General features: G+C 34.7%; 1 protein-coding gene across 2 annotated transcripts in view; it reads right to left on the bottom strand.

The window, feature by feature from the left end:
• CLIC4 (chloride intracellular channel 4) overlaps window positions 1-14,077 on the bottom strand; it is an 87,858-nt gene that overhangs the window by 11,290 nt on the left and 62,491 nt on the right. For both annotated transcript variants that reach the window (XM_068539182.1, XM_068539183.1), the window contains exons 3-4: window positions 12,901-13,026; window positions 6,135-6,241 (exon numbers count right to left, since the gene is read on the bottom strand). In XM_068539182.1, coding sequence (XP_068395283.1) covers window positions 6,135-6,241; window positions 12,901-13,026 — 233 coding nt within the window. The remainder of the gene's footprint in view (window positions 1-6,134; window positions 6,242-12,900; window positions 13,027-14,077) is intronic.

The following is a 14,077-nucleotide window of genomic DNA, read 5'->3' as shown; positions in this document are numbered from 1 at the left end:
GTGCTTCCATTAGCTATTTCCTTCTGCCGTATCTTCATGTTCACTAATACTTTCTCATCATTGTCTACTCTGTTAAATTCATCTATTGAGTTCATAATTTCAGATATTACATTTTTAAATTCTAGAACTTCCATTTGATTCTTTTTTACAATGTCCAGTTCTTTGCTGCAATTTTCACCTTGTTCTTTTACTTTTGAATATATATAAGTTATTTTAAAGTATCTGATAACTGAATACCTTGTAGTTTTTAAATGGTTTCATAAAATGTATTAGTTGTATTCAGTCCTTGATATGGGTACTTTCTATTACTATTAGATTTTTAAAGCTGGTAAATTTTTAAACTCAGGGCTGGTTTATATTAAAATGATAGTCTACTAAATCATGAACTTCTTTCTTCATATTCTTGTTAAAATTAATGCATCATTCTTGCTCCCCAACTGTACTATATGTTCTTTGAAGGTAAAGTCTGTGTCTTATGCTTCTTCTTCGGCATATCCCCTTAAATTCACGGCACTTTACCTCAGCATATGGTGGACATTTGGTCTATGTCTGGACAAGACTGAGAAAGGCCAAGAGTTAAGTATAAGAGTTTTGAGTTTCATAAATGTATGAAGGAAGTTCAAAAGGCAATTAGGTGAAAATGCAGAATAGACACTTTTAAAGTCAGATGATTGAAGATATTTATACTTGACTTTTATATCTTCGTGGGAAGCTGAGAATAAGGTAGGTACTACATATTGCTATAGAGCACGTAGCCATTTAAAAAATGTAAAAAAGAACTGGTAATATTTTTTACCTAGGTAAATATCAAACAAATTGGAATGCGTTATGTCAAGTGATAGACAACAAGATTAAGATCAAAGAACTACCTGTTTTATTAATAGAAAGTCACTCTAGCCATAGCCAGGATCAAGCTAGTTTATTTCTTAGAGAAAATAGTTAAGAAACAGGCCAATAGAACCCAGTAAAATAAAGTTGAGGAGTTAGGGGAGCTTAACTGCAACTGGGGAAGTGACAGGGAATCAAGCCATTTAAAGATAAAAGATCAAAAATACAAAGGCAATAAATATAACCTTTTATTACTTACATACAAGCTGTTAATAATGCACGCAGTCAGCTGAAATGTAAAGTTTATAAATTAACAAGAAAATGCAATGTGAGAAACAGCTACGTTAGTAAGGAGTCCAGGGCATGATGGAAAATTTTCATGGTTGCACTTAAAAAGAAAAAAAGGAGATAGTAGAATCTCAGGACTGTGAAAGAACAAACTTTTAAAGATTCAATATGCTTCCTGTCAAAAGCAGTGAATACAGAATAAATACATATTAGATATAAGGACTTGTTCTTTGATCAGATTACAATCAACAGGATCATGACCTATAAGGAAGATAATACTGAATTCAAACACTGAAATAATGTCTCAAACGGCACTTGAGTGGTATAACAAGTGCAAGCAAGTTTATGATCTCTGATCTACTCTAAATTAATCCTTTTCCTGAATTAACTCTCAAAAGTATCCGACAGAGACATAAAATATCCTAAATTTCCAAGGTTTATAACATACAACGCTTATGATCCTACCTGTAAGGCATGGACTAAAATTCAGAAGCTAGCAGAACATTACAATTACTGCTCTATAATTTTGGAAGTAGCAAAGTACCTGCAATGAAGTTGAACTGCTGTACTCGACCACTGTTAGTGATTTTTCATAGTTAAGAATGTCAGAGTAAAGGGTATATTAATGAAAACAAAGAATGCTGAATTAGTTTGATACAATTTTTATGTATCAAACTAATGAATGGACAACAAAACAAAGAAAAACGAGGTAAAAAGACAATAAAGTTTTAAAGACAAACCATCACAAAGGAATGTGAAATTGGTTAAGATAAAGAAAATGTCAAGATTAACCACTAGAAGGCAGTAGCAGTCCATCAAAAAGTAGCTCCTGACTAGGCCCGTGAGCCACAACTGCTGAGCCTGCACGTCTGGAGCCCGTGCTCCGCAACAAGAGAGGCCGCGATAGTGAGAGGCCCGCGCACCGCGATGAAGAGTGGCCCCCACTTGCCACAACTAGAGAAAGCCCTCGCACAGAAACGAAGACCCAACACAGCCAAAAAAAAAAAAAAAATTAATTAAAAAAAAAAATGTAGCTCTTTTTTTTTTTTTTAAGCTCCTTGTCTTTTGTAATTAAAAAGTAGCACTATTGGGGCTTCCCTTGTGGCGCAGTGGTTGAGAGTCCGCCTGCCAATGCAGGGGACACGGGTTCGAGCCCTGGTCTGGGAAGATCCCACATGCCGCGGAGCAGCTGGGCCAGTGAGCCACAATTGCTGAGCCTGCGCGTCTGGAGCCTGTGCTCCGCAACAAGAGAGGCCGCGATAGTGAGAGGCCCGCGCACCGCGATGAAGAGTGGCCCCCGCTCGCCGCAGCTGGAGAAAGCCCTCGCACAGAAACACACAGCCATAAATAAATAAATAAATTAAAAAAAAAAAAAAAGTAGCACTATTATTCTCTAATACCCTTACTATAGTAATGCCATATCTCTAAGGAGGTATTTCAAAAGTTCTCAAAAAAATTACTAAGTACCACAGAGGCCATACAATCAGTTTTTAAATTAATTGTGAAAATCAAAATATTAACACATACTCTCTCTCTCATACACAGACACACACAAACACACCAGGGTCAGAAGTGTGGGGAAATGAATACTTTCACATTAGTGGGAATATAAACTATTATAGACTTCGGAGAACAAAACCTTTTGACCTATTTGAAATCTAGCACAAGGACATTCACTGTTTGTCATAATAAAAAACTTGAGGCAATCTAAATGTCTATCAGTAAGGAAATAGTTAACTAAAAATCCATGTTATGGAATATTAAGCAGCATTTCTAAAAAATGAGGTAGATCTACATTTTGATATGGAAGTATTTCTACCATATAATACATGATAAAGATAACTGCAGAATGTATATATATATAAATACACATTTAAGTACAATGTGTGCATAGAAAAAAAGAAGGATACATACTAACTGCTGGGGAAGAGTTTATATGATGTGACTAAGAAGGGGCACTGAAATTTTATTAATTTCTGTACTATTTTAACTTCTTCAATAAGCATGCGTTATTCTACTACTTGTATAATTTGAATGAGTAAGGGCAAGGCAAAAAGCATTCAATGTAACAAGACAGTTACTGTTGTAGAAAAACAATATAATTTACAGTGAAGAAAAGAATTATGAGCACTTACATGGACAAAACTACTGCTAGTTTTTAAAGCTACTGCTAGTTTTAATAAAAGGGTAATCTTACACAAGCAATTTTTAAATGCCAGGTAACACATCAGTGGAAAACAGGGAGAGGTAATAAGTATGTAAACATGATTAAATACCCAATGCAGTTTCATTGCTACAATGATAAACAACCATCCTCTGATTCCACACACTTTTCCAGAGGGAGAGAGAGAGAGAGAAAGAGAGAGAGGGATGGAGAGAGGGAGGCAAGTAGGGAGGGAGAATAAATCTTGAATAAAAAGGAACTAATCAGAATCTAAAGATTCCTTGCCTCCATTTAAAAATGGGAATTGGGACATTATGAAATATGCCTCGGAGGCTATAATGGTAGATTTCATCACTGCTAAATTCACTGATCTCTTAAGAATATTATAAACATCAACAGACTAATAAATTATCTATTAGTTACATTTGGGAGCTTAATAAATTATATAAATGAATGAAATCACAGAACTGAAAAACACTTAGGAGATCTGGGACAGGTCATAATGAACCCATCCCATAAAAGGAATTACCCATTAATTTCTCTTTTAATGTTTCAAAAAAAACACAAACTGTTACTCCCAATCACCTTGGACATGTTACCGAAAGAATTATATGTTTTATCTATCTATCTATCTATCTATCTATCTATGTTTCCTTTCATTTATTTTATTCTTTAAATCATATTTGCTTACTTTGTACCCCAATATAAGCATTGGCCCTTCTCTTTCACTTTCACTAGCCCAATTGCTGTAGCATCTAGGCATCTAATCCCTTACTTAGAATTAGCTCTTAAAAGGTCTTAAAATTGTCCAAACACACTGGATTTTGTAAAACATTTAATAGGCTTTTAAAACTAATCAAGGGCTTGCCTACTCTGATTTACCATGTAAAATGACAAATCCATCTACATGTAAGTTGTTTATTGTTTCGGGGAATTAGAAGGTGGATGACTAAGACTTATTTAAGGCATTTAATTGCACGAAACAGACAGATAAGAGACCTGCAACAAATATACATAAGGGAGACCCGTTAAGCTCCAAAGTGATTTGGAATACTGTTTTCTAAAGTCTCATGGCAGTGACAGGCCACTGTGGGGGGAAGTTGCTTGGTAACTGGAATTCTTATTTACCAATAGGTAATTTAATGTAAAAAGCCTTCTAAGTTCTGCACTGTGTAATCCATTATGTTGTTTGTTCTTATTGGTTACAGCATTCTAAGAACAGTAAGTGTAGGTGGCTACTTAAGACAGTAACAAATTGATAGGAAAAAATAGAATACAAAGTTATACTTAAATGAGTCACTTTCTCCCCTATTCTCTACCCCCATCCCATCCCTCAAAGCAATTGGTTTTTGTTTTTTTTTTAAGCAAACACATTTTATTTCCCTCTCCTCCCCACCAAGTGTCAAAATAAATTCAACCACCCTCTAGTTTCCAAAAGCCACACAGAGAAATAAAAACATTATGACTTTAACTAAGAGAGTTCAAAGAACTATGCAGCAAGAGCATCTGGGTGTAAAAAGAACAGTCACCTGCAGGAAGGAGGGTAGAACAGAAAAGATACTGTCTGTGGATAGGAGGGGCTCCAGTATAACTGTTTACCGAGTATATAAAATTCTCAGACAGAAACAGTAGTCAGAAAAAAAAGCCAATTACTAAGGAAAATTGCTCCCAAACTAAGGCAGCTACTGAAACACATTTAATAAGGCAGGCCTGAGCACTAACGTTTTCCCTTTTTTCCCTTCGCTATAGAAAAAATAAAAGCCTGAATAGCTTGGAAATCTACCCACTGAAATAACATAAGGAAATCAGCAAATGTTTCAATTTTTTTAAATATGTTTATTCTTGCTTAACCAGCACTGATATTTTTTCTCCTTTGGTATTCTTGCTCATTTGCTGCCATAAACTCTACCCAAAGAAACCCACCCAAGCTACCAAAGAGTCTAAAATTATGATGGATTGTAGTGTCTTCAGGAGTTGGCTCTTTGGTTATTATTGTTACTTTTAATTAAACACTAATGCTCTCTCTATATAGTTTTCCCCAGGAAGAACAATGCTTAACACCCCAAAGAGAAGAAACGGGGAAATGACTGAATGGTGTCGTTAAGACAAGGTTCATTAAATGGGACCTCTTTCTAAGAGGCTTCCCTTTACTATATGTAAGTTTGGTAAATGAAATAATAAGAGAGTGTCTTTTAATAAATAAAAGAAGGAAGTTGCATCTGTACTACCTAAACAATTCTCACCATGAAAATATGACTTGAAACTAAAATCTTAATTTTAGGATACGGAGAAATTTGGAAGGCTGGTGAGTCCAAATCTCTCTTAGAGCAACTCCAAAAACTGCTCTTAAGGGTAATTAGCACAAAAATCCACCCAGGCTGACTTCAGGTTGCTGGTACGGATAATAAACAAAGATTTGGGAACAGTTTAAATTACGCTGTATCCATCTATTCCAACAACCACAACCACAACCACCCAGTCCACTGTTTCTGAGGCACCGCAGTTTTCTGTATAGCTCCCTTCGTGGTAACTTCTCAGAAGAATATGAGAACAAATTTATTCAATAAACATTTTATCACACATCTACTTTATGCTAGGCATGGTCCCACTAGCAAGAAACAGAGAAAAAAGCAATTTAAGGACTTACCCTGCTTTATCCTCAAATCTCTGATCAACTCTGAAAGCCAGTTTTTGATACTTATGGGAATGTCTGGCCTCCAAAGTAATCATTTATAATCACTGTCATAATAGGGGTTTTTGGTCTTTGTTCCTGTTTTTGTTTTGTTTTGGGGTATTTTTGCGGGGCGGCGGGGAATGGTTCTACAGTGTTAATTCAATCATTTGGTTTTTTTACCTTCATTAGCCTCTGGCCTTGAATTCTTGATATATGCAGAGAATTTGGCAAAGATGTCCATTCCAGCGGTATTTGATTCTGGGTGTTTTGGTGAAAGCTTTAAGTACCTAAATGAAAAATGTAATAACGGATTATAGATCCTCCAAAGATACATTAGCATAAATTCTCTCAATCAAACCATTGTGCTAGCAGTTACTAGACATCTTTTAACAGTTATTACTCTAAGAAATGCTATCATCTGTTTTCCATGATATTTTTAAGATGTGTTTTTTCCTTAGGAAACAAAGTTCTACACAGTGTTTTTGTTCACATATTAATATTCTTGGCAACTAAAGCTCATCCACACTCCACCTCCATTTTATAAATTAGAATGCTGGGGAAACAGTCTACTTGTTCAGAGACTTGTGCCAAGCCCATGGGCGTCTTAGAGAGAGAACTCTAGAGCAGAGCTGTCCAAGAGAACGTTCTGTGATGATGGAAATATTATATATTTGAATTGTCCAAGATGGTAGCCATTAGTGACTTGTGGTTATCTGAATACGAATTTAAATTAATCATAATACAGTTAAAATTCATTTCCTCAGTTACACTAGCCACATTTCAACTGTAGAGCTTTCTCAAATAGGAATGCCAAACAGACAGATCTTTGGTATGCCACACACTGAGCCAGCCATGTATAGCAGTACCACAGAACCCTGACAGTAGGAAAAGAGTCTAAGCTGTCCAAGCTTAGGTTAAGGACAAAAACAGCAGGAGGCCGATCATTCACTTTCCTACACTCAGGATTTTCCAAAACCTCCCATATATTAAATATTGTAAGGGTGACAATGAACAACAGAAAAATAAGACATCAGGAATTTTGCTAACAAGTGCTCTGTTGTGTTGTTACAGTCTTTCTACTTTGAGAAAAGACATTCACAACACAACAGCTTTTTAAAAAAAAAACACACAAATGTGTATTTCTTATACTTAAATTTTCAAACACACATACCCAATGTTTATTTCTTCCTCAAATTGGAAAATACACGTGAAAAAGCCCAATTCTTTACTTCTCCCTTCAGCAGAGCTTGTATCAGCTCCAAGGAGTCAGGACTAGAGAAGTTCAGACTCTGAGCACCATTTTAGGGAAGACTGATCAGCTTAAAAGCCCTGCAAAACGGGCTGGGGGCCGGTAAGACTATGGAAAAAATCTTACATTGAACTAGTTTAGATTTATTCATATATTTTAAGATGCTGTCTTACTACTTTTCTTTAAATTAAAAATGAAAGTGAGGTATTTTTAGAAAAAAATTTGTTCAGTTGTAAGCTGTAGTTTCAGGTTAGTTTTTATATTCATATCTTTTACGTTTACCATTTTAAATTCAAGAAAAGATATATCTTCTAAATTAGACATAGTACTACATTGGTAAGGAGAATATAAAATATCTATTGAATACCAACATGCTCAAGTTATTTTTCTGTTTAATATCTATTTTTAAGCTTAAAGAGTTCTTCATAATTAGAAATGAAACTAATTATATAATGAGCTTATCAGTGAATGATTATAGTAAATAAATTTCACCTGTGTGTGAAAATTATACACCTGTGTGTGTATATTATATATATGTGTATGTGTGTATATATATAATATGTATTTTTTTTCCTGCTAACTATAGAAAACTTTACCTTCTCTCTCTTTTTTTTTTCCCTGCCTGAGCTGAAACAGTTAATTCCAGCTTCAACATTCCTGGATTTCCCCTGACTATGAAAACAACCAGCCTCTAATTTAGATGTTTCCACCGCTTATAATACAGTACCTTCATTGACTCATTCCAAACAAAAAATAGTGCAAGGAACAAAATATATTGAAGTGCCTCTTCAATATATCTATGACTTCCTCTAGCCAAGTCCAAATTTACTCTTCTTTTCCCCAACCAATATTTAGCAGTACCAACTTTTTCTAATGAAGTAAACTTCATAATTCTCATAATAACTTATAGACAGGTAGGCTTGAATTACAGATTATTTATATATTCATTATTCATGCATATATTCATTTATTCTAATTATTAAGTATCTACTATGTGTCAGGAATTGTACTAAGTACTGGGGTTGTAATGATCAACACATAAAAGCATGCTTACTAGAGATCTGTTTTAATGAACAGGTAAAAATTAAAAGACCTGCAATCAGCATATCCTTTATTCATATGGAAATAGATGCTATTACAATTCTTAAGAAAAACAGTGTTCTCTAAAGCAGGTTAAACATGTCCTATTCTTCTCCTCCAAGACAATTAAATTTGTACTATTAATTTAATGCATACAATACTATAGTTACAAGAGACCACTCACCTCAATCTCTCATTTTGCCTAAAAGGAAATTATATTCCAGAAAGCTTACATACTTGGCCCCAAAATCACTGGACTAGTTAAAAGTATTGTCAAACTGAAACTCACATCTCCTGTCCCCAGGTCCAGTATTGTTTTGTTTTTGTTTTATTAAAGATCAAGTTCTAAAAGATAAATCAAATGCTAAACTGGTAGGTCCAAAATCAGCTGTCAACTTTTTTTTGCATTCCCCCCAAACACTGGATTTTAATAATTCATTATTAGTTTTAGCAAACTGCTTGATAAAGCAATACTTTTCAATTATTATGAGCATTCACTTAAACATTTAACAAAAGGAAGGCAAATAATTAATAAAAGGCTATGTGTCAACAACAGAATAGACATGCACATCCAGGGTATTTAGACTTTCAGATCAGTCCTTTATCACATCCTGTATTACATCACTGACTATTATTAATGGTAGACTAGCTAAGAATACTTCCATCCTTTAAGAAAGATTTCAAACATTTTCTCCTTTCTTGTGTTAATGTAAGAATAAAGTGTGGTTATACAGTCTATTAAATTATCCCTGTAAACTCAAGTTTCGTTGTATTTCTCTTAAAAAAAAAAAAAGGCTTAACAACAGTTTATAGAACTCTTCTCCAAAATTATCTAGCTTCCTCTATCCTTCTATCCTTTTATCAGTAAGTTAGCCAAGTATACAAGCCTGCTTCAGTTAAAAACCCAAATTTCAAAGTTTTTTTGAAAGCTTTTTTTGGGCAAAGTAGTTCCTTCTTTCAAGCAAGGGGAACTGAAAAAAATATCCCCAGAAGAGAAGAAAGATAGTTTCTTCTTTAAAACCTATAGTTACCTAGACCAGCAAAAGCTCCTTGATTTTATCTTTTCATTAGTCTCTAAACTCTAAACAACTCTAGAATAGACAGTTGCCTGTATTTGTATTTGTCATGATTAAATCAGAAATGCTCACATAAAAACCCCTCTGTTCTCAGTATCATCAAATGCCAAAAACATGTTATTAGAAATCCTAGATTCTAGTCCACCAGCTTGTACAACTCTTCTGCCTTTTGTCCTCATCCTATCTGGAAACAAAAAGGCTTACAATCAGTGTGAGTAGGATCAGCTAAGGACCTGAAGACCTCCTTATCCTACCGAGAAAAGGCAGACAGCCCCTGGCTGCCCTAGAACAAAAGAAAGGAAGAAGAATGTATGTGATGGTCCCAGAAACACTTCCTCCTCTCATCCTCTAGAAGCAATTCTGCATGACAGAGAATATGCTGTTTGATCCGCATTTCACATTATGTGTTACAGAGCTCACTAAGGGCAAGGTACTCCCAATCCAAACATGCTGTTCCAATGCATATAAATAAAAACTCATCAGAAGTTAAACCTCACCTACTTTTTAAAAAGGATTCATTAAATTAAGTTTGAAAACCACCTTCAGTCCCACTTGGTCATCACAGTAAAACAAACTACCTTTGCTTTCTATCTTACCCTTCCTCTAAACTTGAGCTAGCCTTCAATTTTGTACTCACTAAAGCACAATTCCAATTAAAGACTCACATTTTACCTTTTATAAAAGTCAAACATAGGTTTTTGTTTTTACTTGGCTTTGAAAGTAAGTATGCCAACTCTGCCACCATGAACTGTGAAATCCTGGACAAATTATTTGGATTACTCATCTTCAGTTTTTTCATAAAGTCTTTGAGAGGATTAATTGAGATAATCCACAAAATAATCCACAATGCACAGTGCATGGCACATAATTAGCACTTGAATGTTAGTTAATAATAGCAGAGGCATGAGTAACATCAAAAATACTCCCTTCTATATAAAGTAAAATTTTAAACTTTATTTAGAAACTCTCTTCAGAATATAAACTTCAACATAAAAACAAGGAAAATTAACCATAGAGAGAATTTAGTGGATTATGAACCCTTTATAACAGAAAGATCTCCAAGTTTTAAATTAAATTATTTAAACCAAAAGAAAAGATCATTTCTGGTTAGAGTATCTCTATGAATATGCCCAAATGAAATGAAGCTAAATTTTCTATATATGAAAAGCAAAATGAGGGAATTCCCTGGCGGTCCAGTGGTTAGGACTCCACGCTCTCAATGCCAAGGGCCCGGGTTCAGTCCCTGGCTGGGAAACTAAGATCCCACAAGCCACGTGGCACAGCCAAAAAAAAAAAAAAAGCTACGGTGTCTTACAGAGTACTGGATGCCAAAAAAATTGAATATTTTGATATTAGCTCTACTATTTCTGTTAATATTTATTCCCTCTGAGAAAAATAAGAAAGAATAATGAAAATTATTTTTGTTGTTGTTATTGCTGCTATTGTTGAAGAAGAAGGCTAGAAGAGAATATGAGAAAATGCCCATTTTACTGAAATGGTATATAATGTTATCAGCATACTGATTTCAAAAACGTAAATATCCTTGGAAGGATTTACACAACAAACATTTTAGACAATGCTTTAAAACAACATACAGCTTCCTTCACAGAGAATGAATGTCATTCAAACTGTTTCTCTATTTATAATTTAATGTTGATACAATGATCTACAGTTATGAGAGGAAGATCACTTTCATTAGTGTCTGAGGATAAGATGGCAAATATGGAGATTTCCTCAGAGCTGACAGACTTTAAGAATAAAAAGGGTAAAATATACATACATACATAAAAAGAGTAAAAGAGATCCAGTATGTTCTATGATGCAAAACAATATCTGAAAAGTTATTTCTACTAAGCTGAATGCATGTTCATAATAGTTCCTTACTTATGTGTATACAGCTTCAATTTATATTTTTACAAGGATCCCAGTTTCGATTTATCAGTATTCTAACTATATACATGGCCTGGAGGAAAAGTCAAATATAGTTTTATTAATGTTGGTCTAGAGAAACTTTACTAGGGATGGAAGGAAGGTTAGGACTCCTGGAAAGTAGAGATAAAAAAGTTTTGAGGCTTACATATGGCTGAGTCACTTCACTGTACAGCAGAAACTAGCACAACATTGTGAAGCAACTATACCCCAAAAAATAAAAATTAAAAAAAAAAAGAAGTTTGAGGGTCTTAGAAAGACAGGAAGGAAGGCAGAGAATACGCTTTAGAATACACGATTAAGAAAATGAATTTTAAGCTTAGTATAAGATTGCTAAACAGAGGGCAATTCTGTTCACAACTGAAGATGGGCTAGTTGTAGACAGAGGCGTCATTATTCATATGTCTCCTGGCAGCCTTCCTGCCTACCATCCCCAACCCTGCATGCTATGCTCCAGCCACAGCTTTAGGTCCCCCAAAGAAACACTATTTATCCAAAATTATTTTTCTGCTTGGAACGTCTGTCATCCCTTCATTCACCTGCGAAAGGCCTTTTTTTTTTTTTTTTTCAATTAAAGCTCAGTTCAAGTGTTATCTCTTTCTATAAAGCCTTTTCTGCTTCTACTCACCCTCCCACAGCACCACTATCTCTTCATACATATTTGACTGCACTTCTTGAGAGCAGGAATTATCTTATTAACTATTATATCCATAGGGCTTTGTTGCCCAGTAACTGTTTGCAGGCTAAACTAATAAATGAAGGAATGAATACTGAGTAACTATTATTTTAGAACTCTCTGACCCATTAATCCCAATTCAGGGAAATTTATCTGTATATATGGAGGGTGAAAGACAACTAACAAGAAAAGGTTTGGGCCAGAAGAAACATTCCAGTTTTCAGGATAATGAAACTGGAAAAGCCTAAAAGAAACTAATGATGCTTTGAACCTATGCCAAGATTACATTATGATGCATAGTTGCAATTTAGGTAACTGTCATTACAGTACATCTATTCCTCAACTACACCTCACAATACATAGTTGAGTACTTTAAAATCATTAACCATGTGGGCTAATATGCAAGACTGGGGGATCCAGAACACCTCAAAGAAATACATAAATAAAAATGGAATCCCAGGGACACAATCTAAAAAGTTAATTCCCTTGGGTGGTAGCTTCAGAAAGTTACCTTAAAATGGCCTGATAGGAAATCTCCCAGCAACCTGTACCACACTCCTGCTTAGATATTCTGGCTGGGTTCAGTTTGAACCTTTCTTTCCCCATCTTTTCTTCTCCCTAAACTTCTCTCTCATTTTGGGACCTCAAATAACCAGTCTTTCCTGACCTATCTCATGTGTCCCAAACCTACTTTCACCACGTACTCTATAGCTTAATCAGATTCCTACCTTTCTTAATGTGGCTTACTGGCTTAGCTGGCAGCCAATTCTGACATTTGTGTAGCATTATAATGTATGAAGAAAAGTGCTAGTCATTCCAACTTAATGCTGTGACAATTTAACTCAAGTACAATCAGGAGAAATGTCTCTAAGGGCCAGATAAGACAAACTTTAAAAAGATGGCAATATTTCCATGCATATTTTCTTCAATACTCACTTGGGGGGGCATAAGACTTCTTCAAGAAATTCTTCAATCTTATTTACATCCGTTTTGACCTCATTGTTGAAAGTTATAAATGGTGGGTGGGTCCCCGGAGCCAAGTTCTGCAGGTCTGCAGGCTTCCTGTTAGGCAAAATAGTGGTCAAAATCAGGTCATTTTTTACTCTAACTGAGAAGCAACAATACTTTACATTCTCAGAGTGGTTCTAAATTTTAAAATATATAAAAATGAATAAGAAATAGTATTTTTTCCACTAAGTATAACAGCCACAATAGTACTCTAGTAAGAAGCAAACATCCACAAAGCACATAATTTAGGGGAAAAAAATTAAAAGTCTTTGATTTTAACCAAAGACAAAGTTCTTCATTCTCATTCCAAATGTAACTGAGGTACTTATTAGAAATGGAGGTAGAATGAGGGGAAGAAGACTTGGGAAAGTCAGTCTCTAGTCTCAACTCTGGCACCAACTCACTGTGTAAAGATGGGCAAACTATAACTTCTCTACTTCTCTAGGCCTTCCTTTTCTTTTCTTTTTTTTAATAAGGAAGAAGAGCAGCTGATTCCTACAGTCCTTTTCCATAAGATTTCAAACTCAAATGCTACTTCTCCATTTTCCTATAAGTCCAGACTTAACAATGAAAAAGATCATGAGATTTGACTATCTAATATCAAAATTACTTCAATATATAAAAAATAGCATAAACAAAGGTAAGAAGCAACATAGAATGGAAAAAATAGTATAGTAAATAAGAAGGATTTTGTCCAAATTCATCAAAAATTCAAGTAGGTATGGGTCAAAATAAATTGATAAGCAATAGATAAGTGAACACATGGAAAAATGTCCAAGAACCCAATCATCAAAGAAATTCAAAATTAAATAATGAAGACATTTTCCTCCTATGAATTAGGAGAACCTGAAAATACACAGAACACTGATAAAAATGGTGAAACCGGTATGCTACCCTATTAAAAAGCAAAATGGCTCACCTAAGCCTACCAATGAATCCTAGAGTCAATAACATGACAGATATGGTATGCATCCTAATGATAAAATATGAGGTATACATCACCACCTATGAAATATTCTTACCAAATAAGTCAAACCTGCTCTAAAATTAAGTCTCCTTGGGCAGCTGTCTCTAAAATTGTGATCTAGGGGACCCTTTCATCAGA

The sequence above is a fragment of the Eschrichtius robustus genome, chromosome 3 (genome assembly GCF_028021215.1).
Source record: "Eschrichtius robustus isolate mEscRob2 chromosome 3, mEscRob2.pri, whole genome shotgun sequence".
NCBI lineage: Eukaryota > Metazoa > Chordata > Mammalia > Artiodactyla > Eschrichtiidae > Eschrichtius > Eschrichtius robustus.
The sequence above is the reverse complement of the archived record's forward strand: the minus strand, read 5'-3'. Positions and strand labels throughout refer to the sequence as shown.